The sequence below is a fragment of the Cibotium barometz genome, chromosome 2, assembly GCF_041138505.1.
Source record: "Cibotium barometz isolate CiBa-2024 chromosome 2, ASM4113850v1, whole genome shotgun sequence".
NCBI lineage: Eukaryota > Viridiplantae > Streptophyta > Polypodiopsida > Cyatheales > Cibotiaceae > Cibotium > Cibotium barometz.
Window position 1 is genome coordinate 20,599,902 of NC_141047.1, and position 24,308 is coordinate 20,624,209.

The window sequence follows — 24,308 nt, forward strand, 5'->3', positions numbered from 1 at the left end:
TTACCTATAATACATCTTATCACTAGAGCATAGGGATGTCACCATTTGAAGCACTCTATGGGAAGTAATGCTTATCTCCTCTAAATTTCTCTAATCTAACCTTAAGAGTCGAAGCCTCTAGAAAAATGCTCGAGGAGATAGAAGAACAGACCAAGGTTATCTAGAAAGATATTAAAGCTGCTCAAGATCGGCAAAGCATTATGTTGACATAAGGAGGTTTGAAAGGATCTTCAAGGAAGGAGACAAAGTTCTTCTCTACGGGTGCAACCCATGCGTAGCTCTCTATCACTTGGGAAATATAAGAAGCTCAGCCCAAGTATTGTGGACCCTATACAGTCATCAAGTGTCTAGGTAGAAGTGTAAATAAGCTACAGCTCCCAGCCCATATTAAGGTCCACAATGTATTTCATGTAAGCTTGTTAAATCCTTATATACCCAGTCCCGATCATATTCTTGATGATGAGCAAGTTATAATCCCAACTCAAAGAGTCCTTGAGTTGCAGCCTAGTAGGATAATAGATTCTAGAGAAAGGCAACTCAATAATTGAACTCTTATAGAACATATAGTACAATGGAAAGATTACCCTGAAGAGGATGCAACTCCATAATAGAACTCTTATAGAACATCTAGTACAATGGAAAGATTACCCTGAAGAGGATGCAACTTGGGAAGATGAAGCTACACTCTTAGAAGATTACCGCAAATTCATGACAAGATGAGGACATCTCGATTTCTTTAAGGGGAGAAGGATGTAACATGCCCATCTTCAATAATAATATATGTCCATTTAATAGATGATTTATGGTCCTTTTATGGTGTAAAAATCATCAATTTTAATAATTGAACTATTTTGATTTGGAATCGTAAAATTTAGAGTCCAAATTTGGAATCTACGTGCAATTTTACCCTACTATAGGATTTATAGCACTCAAAATGGACACCAAGATAAGCCTCTACATAGATTTTTAGTTATTTTTAGTTAAAGTACGATAAACTTCCAACCCTAATAAATGCATGTCTGAGTGTATGATTGACAAACAAACTGTACCCCTACGACTAGGAAAACGCCCTGAACATTTTCATTAAAAAAAAATAGCTACCGCCAAGCGCACTGGCACACATATGGAGGTTAGTGTCCCAAAAAGGGGATCCTTGTCTTAAAAAGATACTATACACATACACGGGTGCATGTACAACGACTACGTAAGGATAAAATGCTGACCGCCCTAGCGTACAGTCTCCACTGGCCACCACGAGGACACCCATGCAACCACTGACCTAGAAGGTACATGCATACCTCACCTTTTGCCCACGTACAGGCACCATCCCTTTCCCCAGACTCATACAACAATAGACCGCCGGTGTACTTTCACCGTACACCGTTCTTTGCACTCGGCTTTGCTAACCATTTCTTCCATGCACCTGTAACCCCCTAGCTCCCCCCATGGCCAATACCCCCGACACCATGTTCTACCCGTACTACCCGATACTCTGTGCAGAGACTGTATCCAACAGTCTGTAAACGACGCTCTGTGTAGGAATGTACTTGACAACCCTCCGCAGCCCCTCTCCCAGCAGCAAGCCTTTTCAGCCCATCTCCAAGTAAGCTCTGCAGAATTTTTTTCAGCATCCCACCCTTATGTTGAGGGGTGTCCTAAACTACTCCTCCCCTCCCCCGTGTGAATAGACTTAAGGGAGAACTCCCCTTCTCTCTCTGTAAGTGCAAGCTTTTGCACCCAAATTCTATTTTAAGGAGACCCCCTCCCCTCCCCCTCCCCCCCAATTTTGCAGTGACTTAAGTAAGCACACTTTGGCTCTTAGAAGTGGTTCCCACATGAGAGTTTTATGCTCATAGAGTGAGCAAACGAACTCCAATCCGCGATCCGACTAAAGCATTGAGTTTGCGATGGTGTGGGTTATGAGAAGGTGGATAGAATGGATCCTCCTCAAAGACACCAAAATACCACCTCGAGAAGCGTGCATAACGACCCTAGAGGGAATACCTCGGATGCGGCCCTAACTCTCCCCTTGGGAGTCCCACAAGGAACTAATGACCAGGATAGCTTAATAATCATATGAAAAGAGGTTTTTTGTTTGACTTTTAATGTTAGCATTAATTAGTAAGAAAGAAGGTGATACTTTTCCTTGCTTTAAAAATACCAAAATTCTTGTGAAATTGTTGCTTTCTCGAGAAGATGATGTTGTTTCTCATATCCTATGGTTTAGTTAAGCAATTGTGTTGTTATCTTGATTAAGTTAAAGTACAAGTGCATTTCTCCCCGCCTTGATAATGCTAATCTCGTTTCTATGCTTGTGTAGCCGGGCAGCAACATTAGTGAGGCTCGGAGTGGCCCAAGGTATCCCTCCTACCATTGGGAAGATGAGACTCGCCAGTTTAGGCAAGTATTATGAATGTTACCTAGTTCTGCATGCCCAAGGTAGTGCAGTGAATAAGCCCACCCTAGCATGTAGACATCCCTCTAAGGAGAGGGAGGATCGAGCGATGGAGCCTGAGAGGGTGACAGGCCGGCTTGAGTCCTTGTCGCCCCAGCTACTAAAAGATGAGGTGTATGGTCCCATAGGGATTGCCCAATCTATAGAGGTTGGAAGGCTGAATTCTAGATCATCGCTCGACATAATAAAGTAAAGGAATAAGAGAGCCTAGATCTGGCTATGGATAGATTTGAACATTGTATCTATTTTTTTATTAAATCCCTTTTTTGCTAGCATTGTTGTATCATTGTTAAGGGTTGTTTAAACGAACATTATGTAAGGTCGTTAATTAAGGAACTTATTTATATATGTCACACAATGTGGTAGGACTAATTAGAAAACAAAATTGACGTGTGAGTTGCGTGGAAAGTGGAAGGATGGAATGCCCTGATGGCACCATCCTATGGATGGGTGGACCCAATTAGTCATTTAGCTTTCTAGCAAAATTGATTGAAAGCTCTAGGTTAGGTAAGTAGGTCTCGGGGCAACCATACTCTAGAGGATTAGGCCAACGTCTGTGCCTCACATAGATGGGGAAAAAAGTATTGTTTCTAGGAATCAAGAATAGAGGTTGCCCAAGTTAAGGTCAATGACTCTATGGGTGATTTGATTTCAAGAGTCATTTAGGAGACCACACTCCCCTCGGGATAGAACTAGGTCTTACCTACTATCAGTCATATCTTTGCATCTTTACACGGTCGAGGTGTCGACGAGTAGGAAATTTTTCTCTTGTTAGACTTAGTAGGCTATCTTAAGGTTTCCCCTATTTAGGATGGGGGGAACTTACACCTAAAGGTTGTCTCCACTCTCCTCATGGCTTTCTCATACTTTTCAGTATATTCTTGTAATGTCATGGATTTCCTTTCCAATGACTCTACAACTTTTTTTATAGCCGTAAAATATTTAACTTGCATCATCCACAAAGTAAACACATTAATTGATGTCATAGAATAATTGTAAGAAATGTGAAGATTTACAACGCAAGTATTTGAAAGATCATTACTTTCCAAATAAGTTGGGACAACAGGATTAACTGGTGTAGTATACCATGCATTTATCATTCTCTTCTCAAGTGCCATTTCCATTTCCACCTACTTCTTGATATCATCACTTAATTGATCAATTATGTGAGGACTTGTCAGCTAATCCAAACTTCTAGAAGAGAAAGATCTTGTACAAGATTGTTGGAGCCACATGTAAATGAGCCAATCTACAAAAAACATCATTGATGTACATGAGAGAAGACACAATACAGTACATATAAGTGATAACCAATGACAAGACTCACTCATTCTGTGATTGAAGTTCCAACAGGGGCTCCCCCTCCCTAAACTTGTCAATGGCAATGAACTGGCACCGCTGTAAGGTCCCCCCATTCCTAATTAGGGGTAACCTTAAGATATTCTACTAAGTCTAACTTGATGAATTTCCTACGCGTCGACACCTTGACCATGTAAAGATGTAAGGATACAATTAGTAGGTAAGACCTAGTTCTATCCCGTAGGGGAAGCGTGGTCTCTCTAGATGATTCCTAAAAAATCAAACCACTCATAGAGTGATCGACCTTAGCTCGGGCCACCTCTATTCTTGACTTCTAGAAACAACGCTTTTTTCCTCATCTATGCAAGGCACACCCGTTGACCTAGTCCTCTAGAGTAGGGTTGCCCAGGGACCTATTTATCTAACGTATCAGGGCCACCTGTCCATAGTGTAAGATTCCTTCCCCAGCCTCTCAGGATGTCCAGTATCTTCCCTTGTAGTCAAATCCCTCTTCAGAAATATAAAAGATCTTGTTTCTACCAGTTTTGACCTAGAGAGAGAAAATCTTCTAGAGAGTGGTAATTCAGTTTTTAAATATTTTTTGATGGAAAAATATCTCTTCTTATTAAAATAAGTTCCCTTGAAACTAAAGTTCGAAAAGATTTTCAGAAGGTGCATTAGAAATCAAGTATAATCTGTTCAAGAGGCATTATCCTGAGGGTCAAGATTTTTTCGAAATTTTAAATTAAGGTTCCTATGGACCAATAAGATTCATCCAAATGTAGGGAGGAGATAAATAGAAGAATAAAAGGAAAATCCCCCAAAATAAGTAAATACTCACATAAGATGAAGAGTTGACTAAGGACAAGGTTAATAGTTAAAAAAGAGAGACATTTAGGTGAAATGATGCATTTTTGACACCTCAGTATGGGGGAATTTCCCTCATGAAGGAGGCGCCTATTTCACATGCTTGAATGAGTTTTAAACTCCCAAATAATGAGATATTTTTATCTCTCCTCTCTCCTCTTTCAACTAGATCTAAAAAGTGAGCTAAACTGAACCAAAAATGGTCAAAAATTGACCAAACTGATCTGGAAAATTCTAGAATCAGTTGGCTTGGTTAGAAGCTCACTTTTTCCTATAAATAGAAGCCTTCCCTTTTGTTGAAACTCAATAGTGTTTTGCACTGTTACCCTGCCTCTCCCAAGTGTGCCAAAAATTGTGAATTTTACTCATAATTCATTAGTTTTTGACCTTCCCTCTTCTAAAAGATTGGTGGCCACTCTTGTTTCAAACAAGAGTAGAACCCTCAAACCATCAAGCCAAAGGAAAGCTCTCAAATTATCCATGTAAGTTGGAGATCCTTCTCTTTTCTATTTCTTTTATGGTTTTTTATGATTTTTGTCTTCTCTAAATTGAATGGATGTTATGCCTCATTGAAAAAAGGCATTCCCCTCTCTTCTTTAGTAAATCCAACCATTCTTTATCCTAGATGATTGATTATTGGATAAAATCAATATCCATGAAGTACATCACTTAAGACTTCATCCTAACTTGCTACCAAACGCTGTTGAAGCGGGAATTACCATAAATACTCCGTCACACCATTACGAGTGCTCGTCCAAGTTGTAGCTTTGGACACTATTGCTTCATATCTTGAATGTATGACCCTTTGGTGTATCTACCATGATTCCTTGATGTGAGATAATGGCGGTAGATCTTGTTAATCCTATAATTAGATTAACAACAAATAAACCATGTATTACACATAATTAATTGGACTCACTCCCGTGATAAAATATTCTGAAAAATCTCACTCCCGCAATAGTCCTCCCGTTTGAGAAGACAACCATCCTCGATTGTAACTATCAGCATACACAGGAGATTAAACACATTAATTTCTCCCACGTTGTATTCACTCCCACATGTCCTAATACACATCGTACGTGCGTTAGAGTTGATTGGATTAACTCACATTCAAACTCATACGCATCACATGTGTCTTAGAGTTGATAATGTTTCTCTTAAATAAGTAGAAAATGTTTACATTAGAATGATTTAAATACTCTTGGTGAACTTCTAATTAATTCTATGAGTTAAAATTTAAAAAATGGCCAGCCATACAAAGGAGGTTATGGCAAAATTTTTTGAAAATTTGTGAAATAAATTTCATCTTTTATTAGTCAAAAAGAGTAATCCCCATCGTTAGAGTATTCTAAAAGTGTCATTTTCATTCATGCATAGAAAGATGCATATTGATTAATTTTTATAAAAGAATGATTTTCAATAGAATTAAATTCTATGAAAGATACTTATTGATAAATTTTTTATTATGAAAATGTTACTTTCTTCATTATGGATTTTTATGCATAAAAGTACATATTTTTTATTACAAAAGAGTTACTTTCATCATATTGATTTTTATGCATAAAAGTATGCATAAAAGAATATTTTTTTATTATAAAAGTGTTACTTTTATCATTATTGATTTCTATGCATAAAAGTATGCATAAAAGAATATTTTTTTAATCATAAAAGTGTTACTTTTATCATTATTGATTTCTATGCATAAAAGTATGCATAAAAGAATATTTTTTTATCATAAAAGTGTTACTTTTATCATTATTGATTTCTATGCATAAAAGTATGCATAAAAGAATATTTTTATTATAAAAGTGTTACTTTTATCATAAATGATTTTTATGCATAAACATATGCATAAAAGATATTTTTTTATATTAAAAGTGTGATTTTCATCATAAATGATTTTATGCATAAATTAGATGCATAAAAGAAATTCTTTTATATTAAAAGAGTGATTTTCATCATAAATGATTTGTATGCATAAAAGATATTTTTTTAAATATTAAAAGTGTGATTTTCATCATAAATGATTTTATGCATAAATTAGATGCATAAAAGAAGTTCTTTTATATTAAAAGAGTGATTTTCATCATAAATTATTTGTATGCATAAACATATGCATAAAAGATATTTTTTATATATTAAAAGTGTAATTTTCATCATAAATGAATTTTATGCATAAATTAGATGCATAAGAGAAATTCTTTTATTCTAAAAGTGTAATTCCTATTAAATTGGATTTATGCATGGAAAGATGCATAAAGAATTTATTTTTAATCCAAAAGTGTTATTCTCATCAATTTTGATTTTATGCATAGAAAGATGCATAAAGAAATCTATTTTTAGTTCAAAAGAGCTATTTTCATCAATTTTGATTTTATGCATAAGAAGAAGCATAAAAGATTGAATTTTAATTCAAAAGTATCATTCTCATTTAAAATGAATTTATGCATAAGAAGATGCAAAAAGATTGATTTTTATTTTGAAAGTGTTATTCTCCTTAAAATGGAATTTTTGCATAAATAGATGCGTAAAGAAATCTTGTATCAAAAATAAGAATTCTCTTGTATTCTATAAATAGATATGAGGATGTGAAATGAATCAGATAGATGAAAATGAACGAAGAATGGATGTATGGATGTAGATGTGGATGTGGATGTATGAATGTGGATATGAAAATGGATGTATAGATGTAGATATGGATGTGAATGTATGGATGTGTGGTTGTATGAATGTGGATGTGAAAATAGATGTATGGATGTAAATGTGGATGTGAATGTATGGATGTGGATGTGGATGTATGAATGTGGATGTGAAAATAGATGTATCGATGTAAATGTGGATGTGGATGTATGGATGTGGATGTGGATGTGGATGTATGACTTAGGATGTGGATGTGGATGTGGATGTGGATGTATGAATGTGGATGTGAGAATGGATGTATGGATGTAGATGTGGATGTGGATGTATGAATGTGGATGTGAAAATGGATGTATAGATGTAGATATGGATGTGAATGTATGGATGTGGATGTGGATGTATGAATGTGGATGTGAAAATGGATGTATGGATGTAAATGTGGATGTGAATGTATGGATGTGGATGTGGATATATGAATGTGGATGTGAAAATGGATGTATGGATGTAAATGTGGATGTGGATGTATGGATGTGGATGTGGATGTGGATGTATGACTTAGGATGTGGATGTGGATGTGGATGTATGAATGTGGATGTGAGAATGGATGTATGGATGTAGATGTGGATGTGGATGTGGATGTATGAATGTGGATGTGAAAATGGATGTATAGATGTAGATGTGGATGTGGATGTATGAATGTGAATGTGGATGTATGGATGTGGATATGGATGTGTATGTAAGAATACGGATGTGGAAGTGGATGTACAAATGTGGATGTGTATGTAGAATAATGAATACGAATGTGTGTGAAATGATGTGACATCAATATGAGTGAATGGATGAGATGTGATGACATGTGAATTAGGATGTGAATAAATGATATGTGATGTGAATGAATCTGGGGTGATGAGATGGAAAATGATGTGATTGGATGACAATGAGTACACATATGAATGGAATGTGGAATAAGTAATGTGGAGGGACTGATGAGGGATAATGTGGAAAGACGAGAGTTCATTATAGAAACTGTATTTGTGACCTGTTTGTAAATGATTGTTTTATGTCAAGAAAGCTACGGAAGCATTTTGACCGTCTTGTGATTAAGGTCGTGGAGACCTAACTGTTAAAGTTGCAACTGCTAACGGAGATTCAATGGAGGACATCTCGTGTAGCAAGGTCGGCCGAGGTCTTGACCAGCCTCGGTTCGATTTAAATGGTGAGCTTCCGGTACGGTGGATGAGGGACCAAGGAAGCGGCCTATGAGTGAAGCGCTAAGTGACCTACTGCGAAGGATCCTAGAGGGTGCTGACCATACGGTGCTAGGTCATCCGAAGATACCCACACGTGCGTCGTGGAAGATATTGGAACAAGGAGTAAGAGTTGTTTTTTGAAACCGAGTATGAATCTGGTTGATTGACCTTGCTGGTCCTCAACTGATGATGAGTCCATAGCTCTCTTATATGGATCTGTTGGTTGATCTTGCTGATCTTCAACGAGGATTCCATTTTGATTTTTATAAGTGATTATCTGCCGGGTACTATGAGCTAGGAACTATCGAAAAGGCCCCTAAGTGAACAGGTGGTGAGCGTTCTGGTTGCCAATGATGTCATAGATACTCCGATGAAGGAATGATTGGAAATTAAGATTCAACCGAATACTTGGAAGTTTATGATCAGTAACACTATGATTTCATTAAATGACTGAATTAAATACATTTGAATCTAGGAAAAAGGCAATTTCATATTGGGTGTGTAAGTGGTGTGACTGGAGTTAAATTTGCTTGAAAATCCGGCTAGGGGGCCTAGGAACTCTTTTCCCTGGTACCCGGGACAAAGCCTAACCAAATTCCTAATTGGATCCCATCGCTACAGTGGTTGGGCGGTTGGCTAACCCATGGGACTGGATGGGGTTAGGCTGGACTGATGGATCCGTAAATCGAGACTCAATTTCTGTTTAGTTCGATAGATGAAGTAAATCCCGGACAAAAATTGTTCTATGGAAAAGAATCAACGGTTGTGCCTCTCAATGAGGAAAAAAGCGTTGGTCTCTATGATCCAAGTACAGTCTTTTTCCCTGATCTGACTATGGGACTTACGGGGATGAGCTCAGTTAGTTAAGGCTTTTGACTACGATAGGGAAAAGTTATCCTAGTGGAATCGCCCGTGCTTTCCGGGCAAAGGAAGTTTTTTCGGGTTCGGTTTTGGAAAAACCGATGGATTAGTCTCTTGTCCGGATATTCGTGGGCGAGGCCCCGAGTGTAGGACCCTGTCCTGTGCAAGAAGTGCTACTTCCGCTGCTAGCACCCCTGAAATTGTTGCGCGGTGGGGACAGGGATCTTACACATAGGATGTTGCCACCAGGGTTTTCTAATTAAATTTGACATAAATAAGCAAGTTCCTTAATTAATGACCTTACATATTGTTCATTTAAACGGTCTTTACTAATGATACAACAATGCTTACAAATAAAGGATTTAATTTAAAAAATAGATACAATGTTCAAAATTATCCATAGCCAAATCCAGGATCTTTACTTTATTCTGCCAATGATCTAGAATTCGGCCTTCCACAGCCTATATAGATTGGGCAATCCCTACGGGACCATACACCTCATCGTCAGCTGGCAAGGACTCAAGCCGGCCTGTCGCCCTCTCAGGCTCCATCACTTGATTCTCCCGCCCTTCAGAGGGATGTCTACGCGCTAGAAAGGGCTTATTCACCGCACTAGCCTGGGTCCACAGAACTAGGCAGCATCACAATACTCGCCTCAATCGGCGAACCTCATTTTTCCAATGGTATGAGGGATACCTTGGGCCGACTCCGGGCCTTGCTAATGTCGCCGCCCGGTTACACAAGCGCGGAAATGGGGTTAACATCAAGGCGCAGGGAGAAGATGTACCTGTACTTTTTAACTTAATCAAGATAACAATTTCTAAACTAAACCATAGAATATGATAGACGACATCACTTTCTCGCCGCCCGGTTACACCAAGCGCGGAAATGGGGTTAACATCAAGGCGCAGGGAGAAGATGTACCTGTACTTTTTAACTTAATCAAGATAACAATTTCTAAACTAAACCATAGAATATGATAGACAACATCACTTTCTCAAGAAAACAACAATTTCACAGAATTTTGGGTATAAAGAAAAGTGATCTTCTTTCTTAATTTATTAATGTTAACATTAAAGATTAATCAAAAACTTCTTTTTAAACGATGACCAAGCTAACCGGGCCATTAATTCCTTGTGGGGCTCCCAAGGGGAGAGTTGGGGCCGCATCTGGAGCAATCTCTCTAGGCTCGTTTTATTGTGCACGTTTCTCGAGGTGATATTTTGGCGCTTTCGTGAAGGATCCATCCTACCCACCTTCTTGTAGTCCACGTTGCCGGCGAATCCAACGGTTCAGTCGAATCACAAATCGGAGCTTGTTTGCTCACTTTATGAGCAAAAAACTCCTAGGTGTGACTCACCTCTAGCCAAAGAGCCCTTACTAAAGTCACTACTAATTGGGGGGGGAGGTGTCCTTAAACTAGATTTTCAAGGAAAAAAGTGTGCACCTAGAGGGATAGAAGGGGAGGTGTCCTTAAACTAGATTTTCAGGGAAAAAGGGTGCACCTAGAGGGATAGAAGGGGGAGTTCTCCCTTAAGTCTATTCACACGGGGGAGGGGGAGTAGCTAAAGACACCCTCTACTCAATACAAGGGCGAGAGGGTGAATTTTTTTTTTGCAGAGCTTACTTGAAGATGGGCAAAAAGGGCTTGTTGGGAGAGGGCTACAGAGGGCTATCAGGTACAGTCCCGCATAGAGTGTCGGGTACAAACTATCAAGTATAGTCATTACGCAGTGTCGAGCACGGGCAGAACAGGGTGTTGGTGGGTGTGTCGACACGAGGGTGCTAAGGGGTTTATATAGATATGGGTACGGGTACGGGTACAGGTGCAGGGAAAGGAAGAGCAAAGCATGGGTGCAAAGGATGGTGTACGGTGAAAGTACACTGACCTGTGGCTTGCATGAGCTTGGGGAAAGGGATGGTACCTGTACGTGGGCAAAAGCTGTGGTACGCATGTACCTTCCGGGTCAGTGGCAACATGGGCTTCCATATGTGGCGGCCAATGGAGACCGTACATGCACTGACCTTGATATTTCATTAATCATCCTGGGGACCGAGATTCCCCTCCACTAGCTTGTCTTCTTGCACTCTAATAGGCTTACTACTCAATTTCTCTTTTTTGCCAACCACGTTTTCAACTCATTTACTGACTCCTTTTGGTTCTGCTAGTTCTTGCATGTGGTTGTTTGGCCTAGAATTCTTCTGTGGACTTTGTCCATCCTTTAAACTATTGTGGGGAGTCTTATGATCATTTCCCCATGCTACATAACTTTTTTATGGAGGTGTGAGTGTAATGTATTGAGCTGTTGTTTTCCCCACATCCACCATGAACAATGTGACTAGATGAGGGTTTTCCCTTAGGATCCTCCTCCTCCATCATCCATTCTATCCATTCAGTCCTTTTGCATGCAATGGTGCACCATCTACTTGATAGCCATGTGTGTCACTTCAAATTAAAATCTTTGTCTTCTTTTTACCCCTTCTAATATCTTGTTTTACCTTTCCATGTTGCAGCCATGGTCTACCCAAGAGCATCAAATAGGAGCACTATCTTGACTCCATCTTTAGCACCATAAACAAGATGGGGAATTTTCATCTTGCCACCATCATCTCCTTATTTTTCATTATTCCTAAGGGTTCCACTGTCCTCTAATCTTCCATTGTTTTTCTTTTTTTTTCCTTAAATTTGATCTTCCATTTTTATATTGAATGGTGATACTTTCCAGCTCACATCGGATCTATCTCCTTGGTTGTCTATTTTGCGATGATATTTACTCTTGATCCTCCATCTAGTAGGACTCCAAGTATATCCCTAGGTATATCCTATCCTTTGAGCATAATCCTTGGAGTGTAACTTTTCACGTGTGGGATTATTGAATGGTGATACTTTCCAGCTGACATCAGAGCTAGCTCCTTGGTTGTCTGTTTTGAGATGATATTTACTCTTGATCCTCCATCTACTGGGACTCCAAGTATATCCCTAGGTATATCCTATCCTTAGAGCGTAATCCTTGGAGTGTAACTTTTCACCTATGGGATCATGTTATCCACCTCTTGGACTATTTCTATTTCTGCTTTCCGATTCTCTATTGTCAACTGTCTATTTCTCTTCTAGGTGTAAGAATGTTAACTTGCTACTCTTTTTATGGTTGTTAGCATGTACCAAATAGCATATCTTGCTAGCATATGAAAAAGAATAATTGTTATATGTAAAATATGGAAGTCTATATTCTTTTTTTATATAACTTATGGTAATCATGTTTGGTACTTGTGGTAAATTATAAGATATGACTCGCGCTAAATATATATGTAATCATGCAAAATTGTGGTGAATTTTTAGATTTCACTACTCGTGTGCGATTTTGTAAGGTAGAAAGAAGATTCAACTACTCGCATGGCAAATTCCTAAGGTAGATAGGAGGTTTTTCATGGGCATTATACAGAGAGTTGTGGAGTCATGAAGAAGGTGGGGGCCACAAGCAAGAAGGGGAGAGTGGGGAAGATGGCCAAGCCGAAGCAGAGGGTAGATTCTGTTAGGGGAAGGAAGTAAGAGGATATTGGCTCAGAGTATTTGTGAGACCCCTCTGGCCCCTCCGCGCACTAGATTCCCAGTTGCTAGCAGCAGAAGTAGCTTCCTCTTGCGCGGGGTAGGGTTTCCCACTCGGGGCCTCGCCCTCGAATGTCTGGACACGAGACTAATCTGGTGGTCATTCCGAAACCGAAACCGAGAAAATTTCCCTTGGCCCGAAAAACGGGGACGATTCCACCTTTTTTATTTTCTTAATGAATTTTCTAACGAGGTCAAGAGACTAAACTATCCTTCACCTGATTAAACTAGATAGAAGAAAAACTATCACTGACTTAATTTGAAGAAATCAACGCTTTTTTCCTAACCGAAATCAGGCACAGCCGTTGATCTAATCATTTGAGAAATTCTTCAGGTTTTTATTTAACTACTCAAATTCTAAGCGTATTCCTATTATTTCAATTTAATTATTAAAACTCCACTGATTCCAGCCTAACCCCATCCGACCCATGGGTTAGCAACCACCCAACCAGTGGAATTGGTAGAACCAAACAATTACTCATCCACCCATATTGAATGCCTTTCTTAACTTTTGTTTTCGAATACAGATACGCACACACTCCTCTTTAAAACTTTAACATATAAAATAATCCATTGACAAACGATTATTGGTTACAGATGTCATAACTCAGAAATTCCATCCAGTCCCTTGTTTCTCAAAAAACAATATCACTCTAGACTCTCCGTTGACACCAACTGGTCAGCAAACGAGATCCAGTAAACAGATTACAATAATCATTTTGTCCATCATACATATCTTCCATGACATACGCATGGGTGTCAAAGGCACCACGAGCCCGTGCATCTCCTGGTCAGAACCCTCTAGGATCCTCCTTAGGTGTCCTGGCACTTCACTTAGGGACCGCTTTGTCGGCCCTCGCCCATCGTACCGGAAGCGCACCATTTTTCAACCATACCGAGGCTAGTCAAGACCTGGGCAGGCTTTGCCGCGTGAGCCGTTCTTTGAACACTCCCCCGCCAGCTGTTGTAACCAACTTCCCTTAGAAAAACATATACCAAATGCTCCCTCCCCAGCATTCTGGCATAAGACAGTCCTTTAAGAAAACAAGGTTTCTATGCAAGTTTTCAGTTTGATTTTCTTTTGAATATAAGGAGTATTTCTTGAATCAGTATCCCCAAAACTTCTTGATCGGAATTCTAAATTTCATACCAGAATTCCTCGAATTCTAAAACCTTGATCCACAGATCAATTCGAAGGGTCTCAAACTTAGTTTCAGATTTGGCGGGAGTTTGAGTGTATTTTTCTAAACTGCTTACACCTTCTTCCTCGAAACTGACGAAAGAGTTTGGTCTTGGTCATAGTCTGATTCAAGGTTCGAGTCGGATAAGATTTTTCATGAACTATCTTTCTCGGCAAAAAGGTTTGATAATTCAGTTACTATTTTACTGAATTTCTTTCTTTGAATATTCACTTAACTGATTTCTAAATTAGTTATGAATTTCAATGAGGAATAAATTAATCATTTATCAGAATATTTCGATCTCGATAGATTTCCTGAATTTTCTTTTTACAATCCATGTGAATATAAAACGATAGAAATTTCTCTCTTAGAGTATTTAAATATTCATTTATCAAATACTCATAAAATTCAAACATAGAATTTAAGAGAATTCTAATTTTGATATAAAAATTCTTTATGCATCTATTTATGCATCAAAATCAACTTCAATGGGAATAACACTTTTATATATAAAAAAATCCTTTTATGCGTCTATTTATGCATAAAATCAAATTTAATAGGAATAACACTTTTAAAATAAAAAGAATTTCTTTATGCATCTATTTATGCATAAAAATCAATTTTTATGAGAACAACGCTTTTATAATTAAAAAATTCTTTTATGCATCTTTCTATGCATAAAAATCAAATTTAATAAGAATAACCCTTTTGTAAAAAAAAAATTCCTTTATGCATCTTTCTATGCATAAAAATCAAATTTAATAAGAATAACACTTTTGTAATAAAAAAAATTCCTTTATGCATCTTTCTATGCATAAAAATCAAATTTAATAAGAATAACACTTTTGTAATAAAAAAAAATCCTTTATGAGTCTTTCTATGCATAGAAATCAATTTTAATAAGAATAACACTTTTATAATAAAAAATTTTCCTTTATGCATCTTTCTATGCATAGAAATCAAATTTAATAAGAATAACACTTTTATAAATAAAAAAAATTTCTTTATGCATCTCTCTATGCATAGAAATCAAATTTAATAAGAATAACACTTTTATAATAAAAAAATTTCCTTTATGTATCTTTCTATGCATAGAAATTAAATTTAATAAGAATAACACTTTTGTAATAAAATTTTTTTCTTTATGCATCGTTCTATGCATTAAAATCAAATTTAATAAGAATAGCACTTTTGTAATAAAAAAATTCCTTTATGCATCTTTCTATGCATAGAGATCAAATTTACTAAGAATAACACTTTTATAATAATAAAAAATTTCTTTATGCATCTTTCTATGCATAAAAATCAAATTTAATAATTAATATCAGTGATATCCATGTATATTCATAGGTGAATATGTACATGGAGTAATTAGAATATTTCTTTTAGATGCAAAAATGGTGGGAATTACTCTTTTGGAATAACATAAAAACAAACTTTCTTTTTCACAAAATTTTGGAAAATTTTGCCATAACCTCCTTTGTATGGCTGACCATTTCTCATTTTTATCTTTCTTCACTTAGCTTAATTAACCCAATTTAGAATTATAGAACTCTAATCTACACAATTTTCTAAATTCAAAAGAGTAAACAATAAGAAGAGTTTAATTAATCACTTAGTTAATCTTTCTAGGATTAAGAAAGTTGGAATGTAAAGAAGAGAAGGGGGTGGCCTTTTCATCAAAGGCATAGCATTTGAATTTAATTCAATCATTTGCAAAAAAACATAAAAATCAAGAAAACTATAAGTAAGAAAATTAGCTTACATGGAGCTTGTAAGCTCTCCTTTGGCTTGAGGGATTGAGGGTTCTACTCTTGTTTGAAGTAATAGTGGCCACCAATTCACTTTGGAGAGGATTAGGCCTAAAAACAATTGAATTGTTAAAAAATTCAATGTAGATGGCTCAGGACAGGAGTATAGTAACAGTGCATAAACACCATTAAGCTTTCACAAAGGGGGAGGCTTCTATTTATAGGAAAAAGTGAGCCTCTAACCAAGCAAACTGATTCTAGAATTTTCCAGATCAGTTTGGTCAATTTTTGACCATTTTTGGGTCAATTCAGCTTACTTTTTGGATCTAGATTTGAAACAGGAGAGAGCAAAGGTGAAAATATCTCATTTTATTGATTAAAAATTGGGGGTAATGATGAAAAAAAGGAGCCTACTTCATGAGGGGAGATCCCCACATTGAGGTGTCAAAATTCAGTTTTTTAATTCTTTTCTTTAGTCCTTAGTCCACTCTTCACTCTTCATCTTATGTAAGCATTTACTCATTTTTGGGGGGTTTTTCTTTTATTCTTCAATTTATCTCCTCCTTACATTTGGATTAATCTCATTGGCCTGTCAAACCTTGTTTGGACCTTAATCCAAAATTTTCTAAAAACAAGGGTCCTTAGGCTAAGGTCTTTTGTGCACATTATAATTTATTTCCAATGCACTTTAGGAATTTCTTTTTAAACTTTTGTTTCAGGGGAATTTATTCTAATAAGAAGGGATATTTTTCCATCCAAAGATATCTAAAAACTGAATTATCTCTCTCTAGAACATTTTCTCTCCGGTAGAAACAAGATCTTTTATTATTCTGAAAAGGGGATTGATTACAGGGGAAGAAACTGGACATCTTGAGGGGCTGGGGAGGAATCTTACATCCTCTCCCACTTAAAAAATGCGAGATGTCCTCATCTCGCAAACTGGGGGTAATCCCGCATCATCAGTTCGACTTCTTTCTCCCAGGTGGCGTCTTCAAAAGGATAGAACTTCCATTTGACTAATAATTCTCTCAGAATTCTGTTCCTGAGAACCTTCTCTCGAACATCAAGGATTTCTTTAGGTTGGAGTTCCATCTACCCTTGGGTTGAAGAAGTTAAGAGTTCATCATTAAGCACATGATTCGGGCTCGGTACATACTTCTTAAGTAGGCTGACATGAAATACATTATGTACTTTGAGATGAGGAGGCAGAAGAAGTTCATAGGCTAAGTCACCTACTTTCTTTGTAATCAGATATGGCCCACAGTATCTGGGGGATAACTTCTTGACTATCATGGGCTTCATTCAGAATTTGACCCTTAGTTCCCTCATCATTTGGGAATGCATAGCCTACTATTATAATACATAATTCCTTCATCCAGGCTGTACCCTTGAACTCGGTTCAACTCCTGAGGAGTTTCGCTTTCCTGCATAAGTAGGGTAGCAATAGGGCCAAAGAATCTATCCTACATGATCTTCTCTCTTGCTTCATTAATCAATGGACTTGACACCACTGTGATTGCAAGCAAGGAGGCTTTTCTGCTGAGGACATCTGCTACCACATTTTCTTTTCCTGGGCAGTACTTGATTTCAATTTCAAATTCCTGCAGGGTCTGCATCCACCTTCTTTGGTGCATGTTGAGATCCTTCTGAGTGAAGATCCACTTTAAGCTCTGATGATCTATCATCAAAGTGAATCTTTGACCCAGTAGGTAATGTCTCCACAACTTCAAGGCATAGACTACTGAAAGTAGCTCCAGGTCGTGGACAGCATAATTTCTCTCATGCGTTCTAAGTTTTCGGGATTCATAGGCCACTGCATGACCTTCCTGCATAAGCGCACCTCCCAGGGCAAAACCATTGGCATCAGTTACTACCTCAAAGGGTAGAGAGAAATTTGGCAACTTCAGAACGGGATTGGTTACCAAGGTGGTCTTCAGCTTATCAAAAGCGCTCTTATACTTGGCAGACCATTGAAACGGGGTATTCTTCTTGAGAAGATTAGTCAGGGGGGAAGCTATGAGAGCATACTTAGGTATAAAAATTCTATACCAACCAGTTAATCCCAAGAATCCCCTGACTTCTTTAACTGTCTTTGGTTCAGGCCAATCTATGACTACTTGGACTTTTGCGAAATCTGGAGAAATTCTGTCTTTGGATACCAGAAAGCCCAAGTATTTAACATGGTCGATAGAGAAAGTGCATTCGCTCTTTTTTGCAGAGAGTTGGTGCTTCCTTAGAATCTCAAGAACTTTACGGACGTGAGCTTCATGGTCAGCTGCATTCTTTGAGTAAATCAGAACATCATCAACAAAAACAAGAACAAAATCATCCAAGTATTCTCTGAGAATGTCCTGCATTAGGCGATTGAATGTAGTTGGGGCATTTGTCAATCAAAACAGCATGACAGTAAACTCATAGTGCCCATAGCGAGTATTGATGGCTGTCTTCGTCGGGATATCTTGATCATTAATCTTGATCTGGTAATACCCTGATTTGAGATCTATTTTTGTGAAGATATGGGCTCCATTTAGCCTATCCAAAAGCTCATCAATTCTGGGGATAGGATACTTATTCTTAACTGTCAGCTGATTGAGACCTATGTAATCCACACAGAGTCTTAACGTTCCATCCTTCTTTTTCTGAAAGAGAACTGGCGCTCCCCAAGGTGAAACATTGGGTCTTACAAACCCTTGTTCTAATAGCTACCTAAGCTGTTCCTTGAGTTCAATGGCTTCAGGGACTGGCATTTTGTACGTGCGTTGGGCACTCTGTTGCCTTTTGCAACCAACCTGCACTTGTCTTTAAAATCATCAACATAACAACCATCAGGGTTAAACGGAATCTAAAAACCCTACTCAATCATCTGGCCAACTGAAACCAGATTCTTTGTTATGTTCAAAACATGAAGTACATCTGCAAGGTACTTCACTTTGCCATCCTGCATAGACAATGGCACATCTCCAACATGGGCAATTGGATGAGGAGTGTCATCCCCTGTTTCCACAAAACCTGGTCTTTCAAGGTTTTTCATCTCCTTGAACCACTCCCCATGACTTGTCATGTGGTTCGAAGCACCTGAATCAACGTACCATACATCATCTTTATGTGTTGCTTCAACATTTTTAGACATGGCATTAACGACATGCTGCATAACGACATGGCATTAACGACATGTTGCATAACAAACAACCTTTCATTATCCTCATTGTTTTTGCTCGAGGATGCATAGTTGTTTTGCTACGATTTTCCATTTTGTATGTCAGCCTGTTTCTTATAACAATCTGCCTGCACATGTCCAGGCTTACCACAATAAAAGCATCCACGTGTATCATTATACTGCCTTTGCTAATTTCCACGACCTCTTTGACTCCCCCTGCCTCTAAATTGGCCTCTTCCACCTACGTGTTGTTGTTGTTGTGAATTCTGGGACTGTTGTTGTTGTTGCTGCTGGCCATAATTCTGATTACCTATTCGGCCACGTCCATGGCCTCCTCTACCTCGTCCTCTTCTTGAACTTGTGTAGAAGGCCTGTTGCTCTGAACTGTTTTTGTTTTGTGAAGACTATTGGTCTTCACCCAAGCTCTTCTCTTCTATAATCAACATAAACACCAAATCTGTGAAATTGGGAATGTTTTCCCGAGTCTGAATAGACGTCTTGAACGCCTTGTATTGTGGGCAGAGACCACGTAGACAGACTTCCACCTTATCATCATCTATTGAAACGCCAATAGATGCAAGGGATTCCACAATACCCTTGATCTTTAATTCATAGTCATTCACAGACGTAGACTGACTTCCACCTTATCATCATCATCTATTGAAACGCCAATAGATGCAAGGGATTCCACAATACCCTTGATCTTTAATTCATAGTCATTCACAGACATACTCTTTTTCTCCACAGTATGAAGTTCATTCTTCAACTATATCTTTTGTGCCTTGGTATTCGTTTCATAGAGCTTTACCAAGGTGTCCCATGCCTCCTTGGGGGACTTGGCATCCTATGTGCCCAATCATGGTGTCCTATATACTAATAGAGAGCCAATACATAACTTTTCTAGCTCCTTGGTTCCAATCCTTGAACTCTTTCACATCTGCAACAACAGTCGGATTGATCTCTGGTATCTCCGGTGCCTCTTCATGTGCTCACCTTCTATGTAGTCCCAGTAACCCTTTTCCTTCAGGAAATTTGTCAACTTGAACCTCTAAGCATGGAAGTTGTTCTTATCAAGCTTCTTAGCAACAATCTGGTTTATGCCATCATTTGACATCTTGCTAGACACACAGATTTACCAAAAACAGCACTCTGGTTTATCCTGCACAAACTACTGTATTTTCTGCAGCGGTACTGTACTACACTCAAATGTCACAACCAGTGACCTCAATGTGCATACATACACCCAATGGCAACTGTTGACCTCCTTGCAACACACACAATGTCTGCACAACCAATCTGTCTTCCTACAGTTCTTAAAACAGAGTTTGGCATAGAAATGATGACTTACCCGCGCAGTGCTCAAAATCACCTGCTTTCTCAAAAACAGAGGTCCTAACGCGCCCGAAACGCGTTTTTGGCCCAAAAAATTAAGTCCAATAGGACAGTATAGTTGCCCTATAGCTTTACTCCCATGAAGAAAGCTTCTCAATCAGAGATCATTTGCCGGTGCCTCCCGTAGAGCTCCTCCCGACAAGGGTGTAGTCGCCAACACAAATAGGAAAGAGTAGTTGAAGCTCTTACCCTCATACCGCTTCCTATGCTTCTCTTGCTTGCAGCTCAGCCCTTAGCATGAACCAGGCTCTGATACCATGAAAAGATGTAGGGGAGAAGAGAGCTTGAGCTCTTGCAAGCACACACACACACTCACAAAACCCTAAAAGAGAACACACAAGGTGAGGCTGAAAATCTTCTTCTTCTTCACATAACACTCTACACCATATACAAAGATAAGAGTACACACAATATGAAAAGGTACTCAACCAAATACATACTAGGGTTCTCTATAGTGTGAACCCAACTAAATGAGCTAGCGCTATAACTATGCTAGTATCTAGGATGGCTGTCACATAGCCTGTCATCCCACTGGCTGCATATCACCCATGATCTCACCAACCATGCCAGTGGTGTAAGTGTGGGGCCTATCCCGCAGGCGGGTCATCAGTGTCCACCGCCTCACTAGATGAGCTCGATATCTCAACACCATCTAGATTAAAGTGAATACGATCTGTCTCATGGTGAGTGAAAAGAATCTTCCCACTGGGCCAATTCAACTTGCATAGATTTCCCTGATTTCTATTCTAAGACTAGCTTACGCAAGCATTCTGGGGAAATAAATGAATGAGTACTGCTGAATCAATCAAAAGCTTAAATGGCTTACCCTTATACTCAGCTGGAGCATGGATGACAGAGAATTGACAATTAGGCCCTTGGTTTTCAATCGCGGCATAAATCTGACCTCTTTCCTCTTCCACTACTTCTGCTATCGTAACTGCTCTGGCTGCTGCAGATTGGGGCAAAACTCTTTCTCTTTGGTTACCCCGGTTCTAGGAGGGAGTTCTGAGGAGAGTACTCTGAACAGAGGCAGATGGTTAAGCTAGAGTCCTCCTGGGATTGCCCTGATTTTGGCGAGACGGTGGACCCTGATTTAACTGATACTACGAAGAGGCTGGTCCCTGCACTCTGGGTCCTTGACTTCCGTGTCCTCTTGACATGGCAGGAGTCGGACAGTCTTTAAGCTGGTGACCGAAACCCTGACACCCAAAACACCTGTTCTCACTTCTAAGCTCATCCCTCTAAATCCTTGAAAGAAGTGGGGCTCCTGAGAAAGTGTTCCGAGGGAAGGGTCTTCCTTCACTTCTTAATTTCCCAGCATCTTGATTCTGATTAGGGCCTTGCTGTCTCTTTGGGGGTGGAAAGTTTGAAGCACTTACCGAGGTTTGGAACCTTTTAAAGTTTGAGGGTGCAGGCTTCGGCGGGACCTTAACAACAAAGGCTTTAGCAAAGTCCTTTGCCATTCTGACAGCTTTTGCCATTGAGACTGGTTTGGCATTTTTCACTAAAGTGTCCAATGGCTCGTTCATCCCTCGAATGAATCTGGCCATCAGCTGCTCTTCATCCAAAAGTGGAGAATATTTGAGGAGAAGGAAAAATGCCTGATGGTATTCTTCAATCGTATGGCTATCCTGCTTCAATTCCAAGAACTCGTTCATTTTGGTTTCCAGGAAGCCCGGAGGACAGAATCTCTTCCTGAGGTAAGATTTAAGATCTGACTAGGTCTGGGTATTTTGATCAAGATGGTTTGTCTTGCAATGGTTCCTCCATGCGACCCTGGCCGTTTCCACAATTTTCAATCTGGCGAGAGCCATCTTGCTCTTCTCGTTATAACCGGCTACATCAAAATACTCTTCCATTGCCTTGATCCATTTTTCCACTACTTCTCCAAACTGTTCCTCTTCACCCTTGAAGGGACTAGGTTGGGATCGGTGCAGGGCTTTACAAATGTCCGGATCTAACTCTTCATCATCGGTAAGAGGATCCAGCTGCCTTCCACGAGCCGCCTGCCTCATGATTCTGACAAAATGATATTTTTGTCAACTTAACTTTGTCATCAAATTTATGACTATTTAATTTTTGATATTTATTTCTTAAACAAATAAATATTCCATCATAATTCTTGAAAACAAGATTCACTCTGATAATTTTATTAACCAATTTTCACAACCACGAAAACAATTTGGAATCTTTTGCAAAACATCATTTATTATCAAAAGTTTTTTATATATACAAAGAGCGTCTCGGCTCCAAAAGTCACCACCTCAATCGTGTACGCATAAAAAGGCGATACTGTGATGGAGACATGCTATGATATACACAATTCATCAGTGATAATGGTGCTGCAATTCTTCTCCTAGGAATAAAGCGGCTAAGAAGTCTAAAAATACGGCAATGGAAAGTTGGAACGTATTCCTTTGCCTGCACTTGATAGTCCTGAGTGGCCATTGCTTGATACAGAAGTGATAGAGTCATACAGGACCAAAATGTTTAATGATATTAAATGTGCTATGAAGCCTAGCATTGGTGCAAGAAATGTCCACTTAAGTTTGTTTGTTTCAATTGCATACTTTGTTGATTTATTTTCTGATTGTAAACAATTGAGAAAAACTAGAACAACTTTTATGTGCAAAGATATAGATGAAGCCTGGCTTGATCATTTGTTTGACAAAGGTTGGAGAGTGAAATCATCAATTGGAGATGATTTGATCAAATGTCGATTGAACACCTCCGACATTGCATTTCGGTGAGTGTTATAACATTCAAATGTCTTTTTGTGAAACAGTTACAAAGCTTATTTGATTATACTCGAGAAATTATCCTAATGATATTTTGGAATCAGATACTATATTGCCAGGCAACATCTGTGCATGTCATTTACTTATAGAAGGTGGCGATGGATCAACAACAACTGGGAAAGCATGGACCAAGATACAAGAGATGGCAGCCACTCTTGCTTGATCATCATTGACATTGGAAGTGGAAGAGAATTGGACTCTCAAATATGTTAAGAAGGAATTAGAAGTAGCTATTCAGAATCCTCCAGATCAATTTTTCTTCAAGCTCGATGGTCAGAAGGTAAGTAGAAGAAGAGAGCATCAGATCATTTGTAAAGATGTTGCAGCCCCACATGAATTGGAGGCACTAGAAGATATATGATGTGACCATGTATATGTATACGGTGACAATATATTTTCCATATACAATAAACTTATCTATTTAGAACATTGCTTTTGTAATGCTTTATTGTTTAAAGCAATGTATTGAAGGCAAAAATTCCGCAATTGAATTTTTATGTACACAAAAAGGCCTAAAGTAAGAAAACAAGAAGTGAAGGAACACAGTAGCAAATTTGATCCTCTAATTTTCAAATTAAAAGTGCATTTACAATTGATGTTCTCTCTCCAATAACACTAAATATGTGTAAAAAAATATAAATGTACATGTGTAGTTGCATATTTACAAACAGCATGTTACAGAGTGGAGTACACTTGTTGGAAGAAGCAATCCAACAACACATCGATAAGGAAAAAACTATATATTACTAGAACCCATAGGACTGGGCTTCAGGATGGAGCCATGGCTCTTCTCCCAAGTACGGAGCCCATGTAAGAGGCTCAGGGGGGCCTATCCCCCCTCGTGGATTGGGCGGGATGAAGTCCACTGGGCCGTCTGGAGGCATTACTTGTGCGACCTCGATCATTTTTGCAATCATTTCCTCCCTAAACGTTTGGACGTCTAGGTCCATGTAACGAGACATGGATGGAAACTGCCATCACAATTCATCAAGGCATAAGATCAACATGACAATATTATACAAGAAGATAAACAAGAGTACGCATGCGTATGGG

The 24,308-nt window shown here is 38.6% G+C and overlaps 1 protein-coding gene across 1 annotated transcript in view; it reads right to left on the reverse strand.

Moving 5' to 3' along the window:
• Positions 1-1,433: 1,433 nt before the first annotated feature.
• The window catches only part of LOC147640792 (uncharacterized), a 40,059-nt gene continuing 17,184 nt past the window's right edge, over positions 1,434-24,308 (reverse strand). The window contains exon 4 of the mRNA XM_086811009.1: positions 1,434-1,610. Coding sequence (XP_086667135.1) covers positions 1,434-1,610 — 177 coding nt within the window. The remainder of the gene's footprint in view (positions 1,611-24,308) is intronic.